The sequence below is a fragment of the Colossoma macropomum genome, unplaced genomic scaffold, assembly GCF_904425465.1.
Source record: "Colossoma macropomum unplaced genomic scaffold, Colossoma_macropomum, whole genome shotgun sequence".
NCBI lineage: Eukaryota > Metazoa > Chordata > Actinopteri > Characiformes > Serrasalmidae > Colossoma > Colossoma macropomum.
The window spans coordinates 33,744,788-33,765,428 of NW_023494786.1; the positions used below are offsets into that span (position 1 = coordinate 33,744,788).

General features: G+C 40.4%; 1 protein-coding gene across 1 annotated transcript in view; it reads right to left on the reverse strand.

Moving 5' to 3' along the window:
- The window catches only part of efna2a (ephrin-A2a), a 142,712-nt gene extending 122,716 nt beyond the window's left edge, over positions 1-19,996 (reverse strand). The window contains exon 1 of the mRNA XM_036565412.1: positions 19,253-19,996. Within this exon, the coding sequence (XP_036421305.1) occupies positions 19,253-19,362 (110 nt within the window). The 5' untranslated portion in view covers positions 19,363-19,996. The remainder of the gene's footprint in view (positions 1-19,252) is intronic.
- Positions 19,997-20,641: the final 645 nt, after the last annotated feature.

The following is a 20,641-nucleotide window of genomic DNA, read 5'->3' on the forward strand; positions in this document are numbered from 1 at the left end:
ATATATATATATATATATATATATATAGTCTGTACAACAAACTGTAACCATAATAGAACCAGCCTTTACTAAAGAACCCTTGAAGAACCACTTTTTTAAGAGTGTGCTCATATGCAAATATATGTAAATATTTTTTTGAAAATGTGTGTCAAGTTTGTAATATATTTACACTCACCAAGCACTTTACCACACTTTTAAAAAGATGGTTCTTCGAGGGTTTTTTAGTAAAGGCAATGGTTCTATTTAGAACCATGAATTCTATATAAAACCTTCTATATAAAAATTTCATGCTTCAATGGTTCTCTGTATGGTGAAATCGTTCTTCAGACTGATGGAGAATGTGGTGTATATGGTTCTATAGAGCAACTAAAAGCATTCTTCTATTGTTACGATGTCAAGCTTGAACAAAAGAAGAACCTTTTTGGTGCTATACAGAACCCTTTCCAAAAACCTCTTACATAGAACCATTTACATCACATTCTCCATCAATATGAAGAATCATTTCACCATGCAAAGAACCCTTTAAGCATGAAATGGTTTTATATAGAATTCATTTAATATAGAATTCATTTCATGTAAATGGTTCCTTTGGTGTTCATGGTTCTATATAGAACCAGTCTTTACTAAAGAACCCTTGAAGAACCATCCTTTTAAGAGTGCCCAATATGCAAATTTATTTAAATATATTTTTGAAAATGCCCTTTACCACACTTAAAAAAAAGATGGTTCTCCAAGGGTTCTTCAGAAAGGCAGTTTAGAACCATTGCCTTTCTAGAACATGCCTAAAGGGTTCTTTACATGGGGAAATGGTTCTTTAGACTGAAGGAGAATGTGTTGTAAATGACTATTTAGCACCAGAAGGGGTTCTGCTATTGTTATGATGTCAACCTTGAAACAATACTAGAACCCTTTTTGGTAATGTACAGAACCCTTCTTAAAAAGGTCCTACATAGAACCATCTACAGCACGTTTTTCATCAATCTGAAGAACAGTTTCACCATGCAAAGAACACTTTAAGCATGCAAATGGTTCTTGGGGTGTTCACTGTTCTAGATAGGACCATCTTTACTAAAGAACCCTTAAAAGAACCATCGTTAAGAATGTAGTATGTAAACTACAGAAATCATTGTTTTTGTGATGTCATACTAGTGTGTATCCACCTACTCAGCACCCGCAATTTAGCCCCTCCCATTTACTGAAGACACAAAAGGACTGTTTCAAGCATGGATGGCGTTTTGAATGAGGCAGCCAATCAGAGCAGAGCTCATTTACATATGTTGCTGTTCAGGCACAGTAACAAAAACATCTAAGAGACAGAGAGGGAGGTTTTAGAGAAGAAAAAGGTCCTGAATGACTGTTTCAGGTACGTAAAATCACTCAAACGTTAGAAGAAAATGTAGGATAGAGGCTCTTTAACACTGTTTACACTGTTTATTAAACTTTTTTTAAATTTAATTTGGTTTTCCATCATACGGGCCCTTTAAAATCCAAGTAAACAGCAGGAAACATCTCCTGGATCAGACATAAGTCTGACTCAACACCCAGGAACCCAAAGCTCAGGCTTACTATCCCATAATTACCCCTCAGACAGCAAACAGAGGTGATACATTCAGCATAATTAGTGTGTTTTTAATCAGGGAGCGGGACGCATGTGTAAATAAGTAAACAGAGGCTGTTGTACGTGGTGTAAAATGGATTCGGAGTGTAATGGAGGTGTTATTCTCTCAGTACCTGCTGCTGCGGAACAGCCGCCTCTGGCTGGATCGCGCCGGAGCTCTAGCCGGGAAGCAGAGGCTCAATCAATAACCAATCTGTGGAAGTTTTATTCTGTGACAACACTCTTAATTAAGAGCCACAGCGGGCGAGTCCGCCAGGAGCTCTGCGGGGAACTCGGGGGAACCCGAGGCCGGAGGAAGAGAGAGAAATGAGTAAGTTCACGCATGCCCGAGTCCGGCCAGCAGGATCAATGGCGTCTGGAGGCATCTAGAACGTCAAAGAGTTCCACCTGTGTGAGTTTCCACCACAGCGAACATCCATCACTCTGACAATCAATACGTACGGCTTTGTGTCTGGATTCGTCCGTCCGTGTTTGTAAAGACTGGAATGATCTGCCTACATTAATACAAACATATCACTGTCGTCGGAACAAAACCTCGTATCTCCAAAATGGGAACTTTACAGGAGAAGGAAAAAACAAACTTTACTTTTAATGTAAGTCAATGGAACCGGACGTCTTTCCCAAGTCATTCTGGGTCATTTCTTTTGGTCCATTCATCATGAAATTTACACACAATGTAAAGAGCAACAGGCATTTTCAAATTAAGTCAAAAACTGAAAAACAACAAAAATGAAGATACGAGGTTTTCTTCTGACAGTATGTATAAACGCATATCTGAAGGCTGCCCACGTAAGGCCTTCATAACACACGCATATGTGGAAATCAACTTCTTTAAAGGGCTACTATCATGGAAAAACTACATTTTTCCTCACTATTTGATGTAGCATGTAAACACTTAACGTTTCAAAACATACCATTTACCCCTCAGTCCATATAGTACAAACACAGGGTGTCCCGAAAAAATTGACATCATTTGAGATGTGAGTATCTGAGTAACTACATGTCCTGGCAAACGAAATTAAATAGGCTTCATGTTGAACAATACAAGATTTATTTATCAAAACTCGAACAAGAAATTCAGAGGGATGTAGATTTTATAACAGCTTCACAAATGTAATATCTTCCGATACTGGTGGTCGTCCAGACCCCTTTGTCCTGCACAGACAGCCTTCCTCTTTGAATTGTTTGTGCCGTGTCCAAATCTGCTTTCCAGTTGGTGCATTTTTATTGAATTTTCTCGAAAATGCTGCTGCACTCTCGTTTGACTGTGTTCGAGCAGATTCTAACACACACAATGCCTTTTCATTTCTACTGAACGCCGTTCTTCAACCTGAAAATAAACATTAAAAATTAAACTTGATTAGTTTTTACACACTTTTTAAAATGTGAGATCATTTGAGGGAGAATTGGCTGTTATTAGACTACGAAATGATGTCAGTTTTTTTGGGACACCCTGTATATGTACATGAAAAAACAGCCCAATTTGAATTCACACTTTTCATGACGTCACATAAAACAACACATTTTCATACAACTTACAGCACCGCCCTATAGCCCCACCCACTCACACTAAAACTATAAGGAGTGCTTTAGCCCAAACTGCTTTTTTAAAGAAGCACAACACAGGGCAGCCAATCAGACGACAGCTCATTTACATATCAGTCTTAAAGGCACAGTAACAAAATCAGCCTGTTTACTTCTAAGGGATACAGAGAGATTGGAAAATGATCACATAAGAATTAACTATGACTGTTTTTGGTACAAAAACATACACATATGTTAAGGTGAACCTTACAGGGAAAAAAATTAAATACTGTAGGATATGGGCCCTTTAAAAAACAATAACAGAGTATTTATGAACAGTATTCACAAGTTGTTTCTCTTAATAAACATAAACATACTTGTTCTCTGTCCTTATATATGTTAGCTGGATTTTTAAATCCATGCAGTTCAGTGAGCTCAGTTTAATGAATGTGTTATAAATGGTATCCACTGTACTTTGAGGGCATCAAAACCGTCCACAGAGCTGAAATCCATGACTCATACTAGTGTTTACAGTTTACAGTGCAGATTAATCACCACCTACATAACACTACACTAATAATGCTGTAATGTTACATCAGTTAAACGGGAACTCCATCTAAGATTAAAAAATTCAGCATAATTAACTGGTTAAGATGTAAACAGAGTCATTCAGAGTGGTTTGGTGTGAAACGCTCTGTTCTAGATAAACTTACTGAGTCAGAACTGTTCACAGTGGTGGTGATAGGAACCAGATGTCCACCTCTAAAAGCTCCCTCACAGAAAGTTACTACATGAAATGGTTATGAATTCACTGCCTGATGACTGAGACACTGTTTTATGATAGTTTGGAGAACTCAAACTCCATTCATGGTGGAGGGATACATGCAGGGCGCTGTGAGGCAAAATAGTCCCCAAAGAAAACTTATTATTTCAGATTTTCCACTATTTTCCATCATCAACATTCCATATAAACTCAGAAGACTCGTGTAGGTTCACTGGTGGTTTTGGATAGTGTGTAGTGTGTTGTAGTCATGGCGATAAGGCTGAAAGATTAATCTTTTTTTATTGAAATTGCCTTTTAAAAAGAGTGCAATTTTCAAATGTCATGGGCTGCAATTTTTATTATGGACTATATTATTAATAACACTGTTTTAGCAAGTTTTAATTTGGGAAATGTAACCTAATAACATGGAGACTGTGAACTGCCTGTAGATGAATTAGACCAATCAGAAGCATCCAGACACCCATGTGCTGTGACATCACAACCACAACCACAACTAACATAGTCAAATACATGTTCAGCGTTCAGAATGGATATTCTGGTCTTCATGGAGAAAAAAAAAAGTTATTAAAAAAATACTAGCAACAATTTATAAAAAAAATTCTACCCACCCGTCCCGGCCACGGACGGCTTCACCAGGGAGCAAATTCGTGACCAACGCTTGGATGGCTGCGCCACTCAGGAGACCCCAACTTGACTGTATGTTAAACACACAGGGTTGGGGCCAAAATAAGACTGAAAATTGAATTACAATTGAAAATTATAACCTGAAATTATGGAATATTCAGGTTACACTGTTTTGAAATTCCACAGTAAGCAGGTGAACTGGTAACAGGTGAGGGTATCATGATCTGGTATAAGAGGAGCATCAACCAAAGCCAAGCAATGATGGGTCACGGCTCACCACTTTGTGCCAAACTTCATGAGAGAATCGTCAAACAGTTCAAAAAGAACATTCCTCAATGCAAGACTGCACAGAATATACGTCTTTCACCATCTACCGAACTTAATACTGTCAAAAGATTCAGGAAATCTGGAGAAATCTCAGCCTGTGTAGGTCAAGGCCAGGAACCACTGTTGAATGTGTGAGAACCTCAAGCCCTCAAGTGGCATGTGTTAAATACAGCAACGTGCTCGGGAGTACCTCAGAACACTCCCTTAGCACAGTCGCCCAACACAGTCGCCCAACACAGTCACCTAACACAGTCACCTAACACAGTCGCCCAACACAGTCACATAACACAGTCACATAACACAGTCACCTAACACAGTCACCCAACACAGTCACCTAACACAGTCACCTAACACAGTCGCCCAACACAGTCGCCCAACACAGTCACCTAACACAGTCTGCCACTGCATCAAGAAATGTAACTTAAACTCGGTTATGCAAGGAGAAAGCCATACACCAATTCTAGGCAGAAACGCCGCCAAGTTCTCTGGGCCTGAGCTCATCTCGGTGGATGCTCCTTTTATACCTGATCATGATACCCTCACCTGTTACTAAGGTGGTCCGAAAGACAGTGGAAATGTGTGCTGTGGTCTGATGAACCCACATTTTGGTTTGTTTTTGGGGAAAACAGATGTTGAGTTCTTCTTCCCAAAGACTAAGGCCACGTTCTCACAGCAGGTAAAAGTGGCCCAAATCTGATTTTCTCACCAAATCTATTCTTTTTTGTTTGGCTGTTCACATAATCTTTTAAATTGGATCTGTATGCAACATCAGTCTGAACACATCAGCTCCTAAACTGACCCACACGCGCAGCTTCACGCTGCTTCACATGGCTCGTCCAGAGGTAAACAATCATGACGGCCAGCGAACGCCTGTCGCTCCCGGAGCTTTCAGTTTTCATCTTCATGTTCGAGTTCGGAGTAAAAAGGGCTCGTTATTCGGCCACGGCCACTTCTTTGGTTCGTGTCCTCGTATTCTTTAAACCGTTCTCTGATGCTGCAGCCTCTGTCTCCTCCGGCCGCGTTCGGCCGTTTCGTTCGAAACCTCTTCAAACACGGAGCGGCTTGATGAGTCTCTTCTAATGTTTTAGTACAGAAACATCAGACTAAATGTTTATGAGCAGAGCAGCAGAGCGAAACGATGACAATTGTCGAGTTGGACTGACGTAAAAGTCGCATGAACTCCGATCTGGCTGTTCAGACTGAGTCGCACTGCCGCAGATCGGATACGTATCGGATTTCAGTACCACATGTGAAAGCGTCTCAAATCGGAATTGAAAATGTCTGATTCCGTGTGTTTTTCTGTTCACACTGACACACAGACACACATCTGTGTCACACATGAGGAAAAAGATCGGATTTGGGCCTCTTTTACCTGCTGTGTGAACGTAGCCTAAAGGAACTATGCAGACTTTTATTAGCAAAAGGTGCAAAAGCCAACATCTGCCATGGTTTGCGGGACCATCAGTGCCCACAGCAGGGGTGACTTGCACATGTGTGAAGACACCATTGTCACGGAAGCATTTATTGAGATTTTAGGGAGACACATGCTGCCATCAAGACGACGTCTTTTCCCGGGAAGTCCATTGTTATTTCAGTAAGACAGAGCCAGGCCTCATTCTGCAGGTGCTACAACAGCGTGGCTTCATAGACACGGAGTGCTTGTGCTTGACCGGCCTGCCTGCAGTCCAGATCTGTCTCCTAAAATGCATGGCGCATCATGAAGAGGAGAATCAGACAATGATGACCACTGACTGTTATGCAGCTGAAGTCCTGTGTAAAGCAAGAATGGACAAAAATTCCACTTGCAAAACTGCAACAATTAGCGTCCTCAGTTCCCAAATGATTAGAAAGTGTAATTAAAAGGGAAGGTGATGTAACACAGAGGTAAACAGGCCTCTGGCCTAACGGTTTGATTGTGTTACAGGCGTGAAATTCTAAATTTATTTATATTTACAGAATATAATTAAGTTGGTCAGTGAAAACATTGGAAATCCTTTTTTTCTGCATTTTCAATTAGGTTGAAAAATGTACAGTATTCCTTAAATAAATACATTTTTAACCAGATTGTGTGAGAATGTTCTCAAACTGCCCAAACACACCGACTTGTGGACCAGCGGATTAACACAGCGCACAGCGAGCGATTCACAGCACGGAAAATGTTCAAACTACTTAAAGATATATGTGCAAGGTTCTCCAGGGAGGAACATGGCATGTGCTTCAGGCAATCAAGGAAGAACCCACTTCAAACAGGAAACAGAGCTGCATATATTCTCCCAAGAATTGGCCCATCTCTCTAAAAATCAAGATTTAGCCCAAAAAAAACATTTAAAAAGCAAAATAAAATGAATAAAATGCCCACACTGCTCTCTAAACACACAGAGAGGAAAACACAGACGTTTACGTACCAGTGTGTGCCCCCCGGCTAAAAGCTAAGCTAAAGCACCAGCTATTTTTACACACCCAGCTTCGCTTTCATGTCCTGGGATACCTGTGCACCATGTGTCTGTCTTCCAGCACATGCTTTATTCCAGTCATGTCAGAAGATATCGGCTTCTGCCCCCGGAGGATTTACAGCTGCAGAGCTGAAAAACATTCGCACCATACAGTGAAAACATCCCAGCGCCAAAGCAAACGGAAGGTTCTGGAGGACTGCATCCTCCTACATGCAGGGTTTTAATATTTAAATTCAATATTCATATTTAATCCTCCTAAATAAAGAATATATCCACCGCTCACATCTTCAGCTGTACGTATATCGTAAAAGTGTGTTTAGCGTTCGAATTATAACCACGTAAATGTGTGTTCAGATTATCACTGCGTAAACGTTTAGCTTTCAGATTTGACCTGCATGAACCTATCATTAATGTTCAGGTTATAACAAAGTAAATGTGTTCAGAATTCAGATTATAACTGTGTAAACTTTTGTTTGCTGTTTGGATTATAACTCCATAAATGTGTGTTTATTGTTCAGATTATAATGTTTAGCATTCAGATTATAACTGTAAATTATGGTGTCTAACGTTCAGATTATAACTTTGTAAACGTGTTTGGATTACAACTACGTAAACATGTGTTTAACATTCAGATAATAACTTCATAAAAGCACGATTACTGCTTGGATTATTACTCTGTAAACATGTGTTTAGTGTTCAGATTATACCTGCATAAACATATGCCTTATGTTCAGATTATGACCATGTAAACATGCGTTTAGCATTCAGATTATAATTGCTAAACAGCGTTTAGTGTTCGGAATATACATTTGTAAATGTGTATTTGTTGTTTGGATTATTACTCCATAAACATAAGTTTAGCATTCAGATTATAACTACGTAAACATTTATTTAATGTTCGGATTATAACTTTGGGAACATGTTTGCTGTTTGGATTATAACTCCAAAAATGTGTGCTTACTTTCTGGATTATTACTCTGTAAACTCAGATTATAACCGTGTAATTGTGTGTTTAACATTCGGATTATAACTCTTAGCATGTTTTACTGTTTGGATTATTACTCCATAAATATATGTTTAGCATTCAAATTATAACTCCGTAATCATGTGTTTAACGTCTGGATTAGAACTTTGTTAACGTGTGTTTACTGTTCGGATTATAACTTCATAAATGTGTGTTTAACATTCAGATTATAGCCCTGTAAATGCGTGTTTGATAATTGGAGGATAACTCCATAAATGTGTGTTTACAGTTAGGATTATTGCTTTATTCAGATTATTACTCTGTAAACGTGTGTTTTGGATTCGGATTATTACTCTGTAAACGTGTGTTTTGGATTCGGATTATTACTCTGTAAACGTGTGTTTTGGATTCGGATTATTACTCTGTAAACATGTGTTTTGCATTCGGATTATTACTCTGTAAACGTGTTTTGCATTCGGATTATTACTCTGTAAACATGTGTTTTGGATTCGGATTATTACTCTGTAAACGTGTGTTTTGGATTCGGATTATTACTCTGTAAACGTGTGTTTTGGATTCGGATTATTACTCTGTAAACGTGTGTTTTGGATTCGGATTATTACTCTGTAAACGTGTGTTTAGCATTCGGATTATTACTCTGTAAACGTGTTTAGCATTCGATTATTACTCTGTAAACGTGTTTTGGATTCGGATTATTACTCTGTAAACGTGTGTTTTGGATTCGGATTATTACTCTGTAAACGTGTGTTTTGGATTCGGATTATTACTCTGTAAACGTGTGTTCAGCATTCGGATTATTACTCTGTAAACGTGTGTTTAGCATTCGGATTATTACTCTGTAAACGTGTGTTCAGCATTCGGATTATTACTCTGTAAACGTGTGTTCAGCATTCGGATTATTACTCTGTAAACGTGTGTTCAGCATTCGGATTATTACTCTGTAAACGTGTGTTTTGGATTCGGATTATTACTCTGTAAACGTGTGTTCAGCATTCGGATTATTACTCTGTAAACGTGTGTTTTGGATTCGGATTATTACTCTGTAAATGTGTGTTTTGGATTCGGATTATTACTCTGTAAACATGTGTTCAGCATTCGGATTATTACTCTGTAAACGTGTGTTCAGCATTCGGATTATATCTGTATAAACATATGCTTAGTGTTCATATTATTACTATGCAAACATGCGCTTATCGTTCAGATTAGAACCGCGTAAATAAATTTATCCTTCAGATTATGACTATGTAAACATGTTCTCGGCTTTCGGATTATAACTGCGTGAACAATCACTTTCAACCGTTTTTGGCCGAAGATTTTCAGCGGCCAACGTTCATCCTTAATTCTAACAGACATGGCGTGAAACAGGCGTGAAAACCAGAAAACTTTTTATTCGCTCAGGCGGAACAGGAACACCAAATCAGAGGGACACTGAGCCACTCGCTGGGAAAACAGCTGGACAATCCTCAACCTATTTCATCTCACACGAGGGAATTTGATACCACACTGATACACAGACAGCAGAGCATCACGGCCTCCTGTATCAGCATGCAGCGCAGGACAAACACTCAACAGGAGATTTCACTCAGAATTAAACCTGTTTACCACCAAATAACACAGCAACGTAACACAGATGACTGTCTGGAGCAGCGCACGCATTAAAGGGGAAGGCCTTTTTCAGAATGTCAGCATAATTAAACGGTTAAGATGTAAACAGAGTCGTTCAGAGCGATTTGGTGTGAAACGCTCTGTTCTAGATAAAGAGATACAGATACAGAGTCAGAATTGTTCACAGTGGTGGTGATAGGAACCAGACGTCCACCTCTAAAAGCTCCCTCACAGAAAGTTACTACATGAAATGGTTATGAATTCACTGCCTGATGACTGAGACTCTGTTTATGATAGTTTTGAGAAGATTTGTGTTGTAGTCATGGCGACCCCTGGTTCCTATCACCACCACTGTAAAGACATCTGAACCATTTCATACCAAACCTCTCTGAATCACTCTGATTACATCTCACACACTCAATTAAGGAGGAATTTTCAAAAGTGGGTGGAGTTCCCCTTTAAATCCAGTCAATTTTATTGGCTGTTTTGTTTTTAGCTCGAACACACAGGGTGAGCGTTTCAGACGTCTTACATCAGACCAGCTGTACATCATCAATACCGTTACACATGAAAGACGCGCAATTTCAGCTGAAACCGGCAATCTGACGGAAGATTGCGCTTAATTACATCCAGTGGAGAATAACAGTAATTTGATAGCGCAGCGCGGCCTGTTTAAGGAGCCTTCACAACCTGCTCATTTCTACAGTCACCACCGCATTTCAGAACCTGGAGAACCACACAGATCAGCACACAGATCACCATACGGGTCTGAGCTGTGGCAAAGATAAACACTGAGCTCAGCAGCAGGGCAATAAATAAATAAATAAATAAATAAATAAATAAATGAGAAGAGAGGAGCAAGCGGCAGAGAGAGAGACAGACAGAGGAGAGAGAGTGAAAAAGAGAGAAGGAGAGTCCCCAGAGACAGAAAAAAAGAAAAAAGCTCTCTTATGCTGTCAGAGGAATAATGACAGCAGTGAGAGAGAGAGAGAGAGAGAGAGAGAGCAAAATAGATGGGTGAGAGTGAGAGAGAGAAAGAAAAAGGAGAGAGAGAAGAGAGAGTCAGAGAAGAGAGAGAGAGTGAAAAAGAGAAGGAGAGAAAAAGAGACAAGAAAAAAGAAAAGTGAAAGAAAAAATATATGGGCGAGAAAGAGAGAAGAGAGTGTACAGAGAGTAGGCAAGTGAGAGAGAGCGAGAAAGAAAGAGAGAGAGAGAGAGAGAGAGAAAGATGAGAAAAGATGGGAAAGAAAGCGAGAGAGAGAGAGTGCAAGAGGGAAAGAAGTAAGACATGAGAGAGAAAAGAGAGAGAGAGAGAAACTGACAATGAGGGGGGTCTGTTAAGGACCTCAGAGAGAGAGAGAGAGAGAGAGAGAGAGAGAGAGAGAGAGAGAGAGAGAGAGAGAGAGAGAGAGAGAGATAAGAAAAAAGAACTGGAAAGGAGTAGGGATAGGGGGGTGGTCTTTTGGAGGATAAATGGGGGGGATTAGATTAGTCCTCTCAGGTTACAAAGCTGGTCATCTCCTCTCTGCGGTGCGGACCCCCGTATCGGCAGAGAGAAGCCCCTCTGTCAGTGACCCTGACGGAGCGCTGAGAGGGAGATGATCCACGCTGGAGCTCTGAGGCTGAAGGTGGGCTGCGTCTGAAGGCCCACCTCACACAGGGCCTGTAATAATCCTGCTGCAGATGAATCAGGAGGTCAGAGGGCCCACTCACACCGACGGACCCTCAGCGTAATCCCCCCGCAGGAGGCGCACACCGCTCTCTGACTGATCTCAGACGAGATGGAAACGGACAGCTAGACTGTTCTGTGTTGAGGATCAACCTGCAGAACCAGCATGGAACCCCTCCACAGAAAGATCTATGATAAACGATAAGATTTCCATAATCCCTCTATAACAGCTTCTCCTCTGTGGAACCTTCCTGCGGTTCTGCATTACAGAGATCTAGAATAACAGAGACACCAGTGACTGCCTGAAATGAAACTCCTGTCCTAGAAGTTACATGTACTAAACCATTAATATTACGCAGTTAAAAAAGATGGTTCTTCAAGGGTTCTTTAGTGAACGGAATGGTTCTATTTAGAACCACAAGTTCTATATAGAACTCTTTGCATGCTTAAATTGTTCTTTGCATGGTGAAATGTTCTTCAGAGTGATGGAGAATGTTCTATGTGGTTCTATACAGAACCAAAAAGGGTTCCTTTGTTGTTACAATGTTAAGCATGTAACACAAGAACCCTTTTTGCCCTATATGGAACCATTCTCTAAAAAATTCTATATAGAACCATATACAACACAGTCTCTATCATTCTGAAGAACTGTTTCACCATGCTAAGAACGATTTAAGCATGCAAATGGTTCTATATATAATTCATGGCTCTAAATAGAACCGCTGTCTTTACTAAAGAACCCTTGAAGAACCAGAATCTACACACACTCAAGAGCACAAAGGTGAGAAGAGTTCTGCGCTTTAAGAACACGTCATGAATCTGACGTAGACTTTTTCTTAGGACCTTTCTCAAGAACACACTTAAGAACAAACTTAGGAAGTTATTGGAGAATGAGATCCAATGGTTCTATGTAGAACCATGAACACCCAAAGAACCCTTTGCATGCTGAGATGGTTCTTTGCATGGTGAATGGTTCTTCAGGTCGATGGAGATTCTCCACCATGCAAAGAACCATCTCAGCATTAAAAGTATTATATATGGAACTTGGTTCTAAATAGAAGCATTTCTTCTGCTAAAGAACCCTTGTAGAACCATCTTTTTAAGTGTGTAGGCTACTCATTTTGTGACTGCAGGGTCACAAAAAGGCCATCAGAAACTCCGCGGTCATTTTAACCACAATACGAAGCAGCATTTGACCAGACATGACATTAATAAGAAGACTCGAAAATCTGCAGAGCAGTATTGGTCACTAGAGGGCGCTGTGGCCTTGTAAATAAACGTGTTTATCACTCCTACGAAGAACCAAAAGTTTTTTTTACATAATTTTTAGCATCCCCGTCAAACGGCTGCTCAAAAAATTCCAATAAGGTCATAAAATGATATGATTGGAATGTGCACCTTATTTCTTATTAAGCCCGAACACTCGTCAATAATAATCTGGGTGCGTTAGCCGCTGACGTCGACTGTGAACAATGCAGATGGGCGGAGCTACGGCCTCCTCTCAACAGGACTGGCTAAACTGTACGTCAGTCAAGGTTTTGACGACTGACTGGATGGTGGGTCTATTTGAATTCCAGTTGCATTATTAAACAATGCAGATCAATAAATATATATATATATTTTTTTTTAAATTATATATATATATATATATATATATATATATATATATATATATACACACACACACACACACACACACACACACGTTTATCTGCCAAAATAACATACCAGCCCAAATTTCATCCCCCTGCCAATGCACCTTAATCTAATCAACATGCACTTGAGTAATCAGATAATGGGAAACTCCGGGTCTACATGAGTCAGACAGTAATCGGATTTCTGCTTTACAACCAGCCAATAAACTCACAGAAGAAGACGCGACGTAAACGTAACGTCCTGAAAATATAAACATACCTGAAAATATGAACAAGCATCATCTAGAAGATGAAGAATATTTAAATCCTTTATTTCATGTTTGGTTTCAGCGCCGCTCCAACAGTGTTTTGCTGCGTCTCGTGACATCCACCGTCTGATCTCGCGCACACTCAGACTGAGAAATCCGAAAGAAATCAGAGTAAGAGTTTACAGCACTGAGACATCTGAGCTAAAATCCAGCCTCTTTATCAGATTTCTTAATCGGATTTCTAGATCGGAGTATGGTGTTTACATGACCATTTGAACAATCGGATAACTGCAGAAATCCGAATATGATCGGATTATTGAGAGCATGTAAACGGGCTCAGTGTGAAACTCCAAATGCGTCTGCTCGATTTGCCAAGTAGCCATCGTGCTTCCAAAGAAGGGGAACGTCGGGAGACATTTTCAAACTCCACACAGAAACTACGACGAGGAATTCCCAGTTAAAAGTGAACTCAGGAAGAAAAAAGTGGTCCAGACTAAACCACAAACCAGGCCGACACCATTCGGTGCAATTAGCTTAGCCTGACTGTCCAGCCGTTTGTCCTGTAATTAAAAAAGCTTCAAAGCTTGTAAAAAAGGACGAGGCAGCTTTTAAGGTACATCCTGATGACCTGTAAACTGGAAAAGGAGATCTCAAGCCACAAAAGTATGGGCACCCCCGGTTTAAACTAACCAAGGGTCACAGGATACAAGGCAGGTGTAGGATCTAAAGCAGGCCGTCGCTGGTCCCACACAGCACTAACAGCCGCCAAAATCAGCCCAGTTCAGCTGTTTGTCTCGTCCCGCTCACCCTAAACAGCGCTCAGAGTGGAGACACGTGGAGAATTCACTTATCCGGCTCTAACGGGGGATTAGCGGCTGATGGAATATTTCTCCGCAGCGCATTTGATGTGCAAAGCAAAATCGAAGCGCAGGCCTGATGTTGTATCGAGCTGGATGTAATTGCAGGCGCCCCCGCTAGAAGAGGAACCTTCCTCAGAGCCTCTTTAATATTTTAAACCTCGGCAGGCTGCCTCTGTGCGCAGGACCGGCCGCGCCTGACTCTGCTAATTCAGCCGTGAGAGCGCCTATCGGAGTGTTTGTTTAGCCGGCCGGGCCTACACCTGAGGAACCGGCTGTCAGAAGACATTAGGCTGACGTCCCCCGAGCAAACCGTCCATGTCAATGAGAGAACACCCTACACAGATACCCTTGAAGTGCACGTCCACTTCAACGTCCCTCAAAGAGCATGACCAGCCCCAAACTTCGTTTATTTAATTCATTATTTATGCACAGCCATAACATTAAAACCATCTCCTTATATCTACACTCACTGTCCATTTTATCAGCTCCACTGACCATATAGGTGCACTTTGTAGTTCTACAGTTACAGACTGTAGTCCATCTGTTTCTCTGATACTTTGTTAGCCCCCTTTTACCCTGTTCTTCAGTGGTCAGGACCCCCATGGACCCTCACAGAGCAGGTACTATTTGGGTGGTGGATCATTCTCAGCACTGCAGTAACGCTGACGTGGTGGTGGTGTGTTAGTGTGTGTTGCGCTGGTCTGAGTGGATCAGACACAGCAGTGCTGCTGGAGTTTTTAAACACCTCAGTGTCACTGCTGGACTGAGAATAGTCCACCAACCAAAAATATCCAGCCAACAGCGTCCTGTGGGCAGCGTCCTGTGACCACTGATGAAGGACTAGAGGATGACCAACACTAACTGTGCAGCGGCAGATGAGCTATCGTGTCTGACTTTGTCAGAGACAATAATTAATGTTCTTTTTTCTTTATTTGAGGGTCCCATTTTGTAGGGCAAGATTTCAACCACTACCCTGTAACTCAGTTCCAAGGGGTTAAGGTGACCCTCAAAAACAAGGGGCAGGGGTAAAAAGAAGAAATGGGACTGGGCCTTAGACTACCTCATGTTTTTGCATTAGAAGTTCTTGTGTAGTCTGTAAACGCTGTTAAAGTCTGAAAATGTTCAAAAAGAAACATTTAAAATACAAGAAAAATGCTGGATATGGACCCTTTAATTTATTGCCAAATGTAATGAAACCAAAACTATTATTACATAAATATAATGTGACATCTGGTTCCTATCACCACCACTGAACAATTCTGACTCTGTAAGTTTCTCTAGAACAGAGCGTTTCACACCAAACCACTCTGAACTCTGTTTACACCTTAACCAGTTAATTAGACAGAATTTTGAAAAATTATTGCTATTTATAACATTTTGTTTATTTTCCAATTGCAAATAAATCAAAATTTAGTGCACATTTTCTATTTATTTGATGAAATACACTGGCGGGAAAAAAAACAAAACAAACCCAAGGGTGCTCAAACCTTTGCACATGCTAAATTTGAAATATTTTTATGTTTTATTTTATTACAGTATGTTAAATTCAGTAAATAAACAGCAACTGGGCATTAAAATGTGCAGAAGTGTGAGAGGATGTGTTCAATTATTTACACTCAGAAAAATCAACAACATGATTTGACCAGGGGTGCCCAAACTTTTGACTGTATAGAAGCACATGTGAGCTCTAACACTGCTGAGAAACCTAGTTTTCTCTGCAAACATGTCTGAGATATTAGAGATACAGTGTAGGACTGTATCTCTATGACTGGAGGCCTTGATTGAATACCTGTATATTAAGATTCAATAAAGCAAGAAAACAAATATGCACATGTTCAGAACTTCAGCCGCTACATGGAAAAGAGAGAGAAAAGTGGTCAGAGTTTCATATTTAGGCCACTGTTTGTGTAATCATGGGATGAATCCATTATTAATACAGATTTGACTGCACGGCTCCGAGCCCCGAGTAAAAGGACGCCATCAGAAGGCAAAGTCTTACATAAACATGCACTCGAGAGGAAAAAGAACACTTCCAGAACACGGAGCCCTTCATACCTTCATATACAGAGGAGAAGGAAATGAAAACGCCTCTATTCTGGATGTTGGCATATTTGTGTGATACTTTTCATGTATGAACTTTACTTTTGTGCCCGATTATTTTTATATTAAATAATTTTATAAATGCACAACAAACCGCATTATTCTACAACACCTTAATGTAAATACATTTTCAAGGAAGAAATAAAATTCATTTAAATCTGAAAGTGTCATGTGGTGCGGCCGTCCAACCGCACATGAACAATATATAAACAGTTAAAAAGGGTAAATTATTTATATACAATTCTAATTAAAATAGATTTACAAAATAGAGCAGCTTTAAAAGCACTTCACTAACTGAAATACATTTGTCTGTAATTTCTGATTTCCTCAAATAGTCATAAAAGGACTTTTATTCTGAAAGAGTGGAGATAGTACTGCCTTATGAAGACCCCAAAAGACCTTCATCGTGCAACGCCAAGGTTAGTAGCCCTTTCACAAATATTTAAAACAACAACAACAACATAAAAAGTTATTTTTGAGTGGTTAGGCTGGTTCAGTTTACTAAGTCAGATGGGGCAACTCCAGAAAAAAAAATATTACTATTATAATAAAAATATATAATAATAATATATAATAACTAATCAAGGATGAAGATTTATACAAGGGGTCTAAGTCAGAGGCTAGATAATACACATACACTGGTATAAAAAAATACACTGGACTGAGAATAGTCCACCAACCAACAGCGTCCTGTGGGCAGCGTCCTGTGACCACTGATGAAGGACTAGAGGATGACCAACACAAACTGTGCAGCAGCAGATGAGCTATCGTCTCTGACTTTACATCTACAAGGTGGACTGACAAGGTAGGAGTGTCTAATAGAGTGGACAGTGAGTGGACACAGTGTTTAAAAACTCCAGCAGCACTGCTGTGTCTGATCCACTCAGACCAGCACAACACACACTAACACACCACCACCACGTCAGTGTTACTGCAGTGCTGAGACTGACCCACCACCCAAATAGTACCTGCTCCGTGAGGGTCCATGGGGGTCCTGACCACTGAAGAACAGGGTAAAAGGGAGCTGACCATTTTCTGGTATTTATGAATTTACAAAAGCTATGAAACAAATATGGTAAAAAAGCACATTATATCCTTTTTAACACGATGTTTTAAATGATCATTATTTGTCACCGACTCATCTTCAAGTCAAATTCAGTGTTGTGTTTGGAGGATAATGTAAGTGGCTGTTACTGGATTTCCGAAGGTTCTGCACTCGAAAAACCAACATCACGTCCACTTTCTGTGACTACATACAACACAAAATGACCTGCATCCCCCCCCCATACTACTGTTCAACACAACAGTGTGTATTAAAGCATGAAACTAAAAAAAAACTAAAAAAGGTCATAAAAGACCCTGAAAATGAGCTCAAAATCAAAATAAATCATAAAGCAATGTGGGCAGTGTATTATTTGTTCTATTCCCAAAATAACCAACAAAAACTAGGCCAGTTCTTCTCTCTCAGTGTTTACTTTAGAGATTTTTACTGTTGTGCATTAAAAACAGCAGGTCACACCAATGACCAAGCGTTTTAGGTGAAAATTTGATGTGAAACAAGACTTTACACTTTTATGCAAGTTAATTTCTACAAATGCATAAAAAATGTCAGTGCCAGGTTACAAATACGTAAAATATATAAATATAATATTGTGATGAGAAATATTTTCCCAAGAGTTTGTCAGCAGTGTTACAGGAACGTTTTTAAGACTTGTTGGAAAAACTTCTTGTATGAATGTCTCAAAGGAAGAAAGCCTCACTCTGAAAAGTCCACAGTGAGTGAATCACTGGTAAATTTAGCTAAAATACTACCACCTTCATGTGTCGCAGAAAGACTGTGTTAGCGGTGTTACTCATTATTTCAAAACTGAAATAAAAACAACAACATGATTGCAGTGTTTATCATTTTCTACATAAAATGTGGCTCTGAAATTAAAGATGAAATTACTATTTTCAGAAAAAACTCATTTCAGAAGTTTCGTCAGCGGTTTTCCTAACATTCCTCATAATAACAAGATTACGCTAAACATCTGTACCTCGTTTCCAATGCTAGAATGACCCCTGTAGTTATAAACACCACCAACTTAGCAGCAAATAAACACCAACTTGTGAACAAAAGGAGAAACGTTACGCAGGAAAGTGATGTAGTACAGTATTAGTACAGTATTATCTGCTGTTACTGGAGTCTTTCTGAAGATGCTGCACTCAAATCAGATCCTGGTTAATTTCTCAGGTTAATAAACATTTTTAAACACTCTCCATTTACAAAAACGGCTCAAAGGAACCATCCACCAATATCGGAACCAAAAGTATTTCTTCTACGTGAAATATTTAATAAAAATCAATGTATTCAGAATGTTTGATAGCACTTCTTGCTAAAATTTGCCAAAAATGGGAATCTTTTCTGCTCCAACTCATCATGTCTTTACAAAATCAAACACTGTGTATCGTGGAAATATCAAGTATCATGATATTATTGCAATATCGCCCATCCCTGCTCACGCTTTAACCATCTGTGGGCAGTTTTTTACTGATTTAATTCATTCTTGCACCACCAGTGCATTGATTTCATCAATAAGCTTCCTAAAACTTCTTTGCATGGCTGTTACTTTGTGTGTGGATCTTTAAAAAGCTATAAATCAGAATAAAAGGGTATAAACTGATGTATTTCAGTTGCCAGTGGATCTTCAGAGGACGCGGATGCTTATTTCTCCAGAACACCAAGCTAGAGTTTGGCTTCTTAGTCTAAATTAGACCAAGCAGCCACCTTAAACCACCTTTCTAGCAGAATAACTCGTACCTGGAGTTGGAGCTGTTCCAGTAGACCGCATGCCTGTCCGAGACCATCCTGTCATCCGCCCAAACGGACACCCAGCACATCACCATCAGCACCAACGCTGGCACCTCCATTGGACCGGCTGGCGGAGAAAACTCTTCACCTTCTAGAAAACCTCCTGCACAGTCTTGGTACTAACAGAGGTGGTCTTCTGTCTCCCTTAGAGACCTCCTACGTTCGCACCTGCAGCCATAACTACTCTGTTCTCATCCCAGCTCACTTTTGCTTATCTTCTCCTGCTGGGAGGCAGTTTGTGGAGCCCATTTCACCAGAAGATCTCATGCTAGAACGTCGCTCAGGGGATTAAATCCTTGGAGGAAAGGCGTCCTGGAGCACAGCGTCCAGAAACAGCCTTAGAACTTGGTACCTGGACTCCACGTGAGGTGTGTCCACCTGAAGCAGGACTGGATGTTCTCCTCGATGTTCTCCAACGCCAAAGTCCAGCAAGTAGCACGTTCCTCGCTCTGGTTCTCCAAACAGCTTCGTCCCAAGGCTGTTAGAGGCTCAGCACATCCAGGAAAACATCTCTCCACACAAACAAGCGTCTGTAATCCCAGAGCGAGGGCCAGAGGCTCTGCACGCACCTCCACCTGCTTTCAGCCTCTCGTCGAGTCCGTCCTCGCCTCAAAGCCGGCTTCAACTCCCTCACCTTCCCCCAGGCTCCAGTCTGAAGTCTCAGCCCGGCTCCTCACATCTCCAGCTCCATGCCCAGCACTGCCAATGCTGAGTAAATGCACTCTAAACCCGCCCACTTCCCTCCAGAGGGGCGTGGCTTCAGGGCATGCTCACGCCAATCAGCTCTTTCCTTTAGTATACCTTTAGCCTGGTGTTACAAAACATACAGGGTCTATTCAGACCAACATTTCAATAAAATGTCAATTAATTAGGCACTAATTAATTAATTAATTCCACTAATGGGGAGCCAAAAGAACCAGTAACGCACCAGTGCAGTTTCCCGAATCACTGGGGTAAATATCTGAAACCATTTTATTACCACATTTATACATTTTTATCGTCATAAAGGATTTTAAATGCTTCTACAGCGTTTCAGTCAGGGATTATAATGTAAACGCGTCTGTTCTCAGCTTCAGTGAAGTTGTGGATGAAGTTTGGTACAAGTGGAAAGTGCGCCCCCTGCTGTCCAAGATCAACAACTGCTCCTGTTTTCTGAAATGCTTCATTAGAAACACCCACTTTGTGATTTCACTAACTGGCCGCTTTATTAGAAACACCCACCTTGTGATTTCACTAACTGGCCACTTTATCAGAAACACCCACCTTGTGATTCTACTATCTGGCCACTTTATTAGAAACACCCACCTTGTGATTTCACTCACTGGCCACTTTATTAGA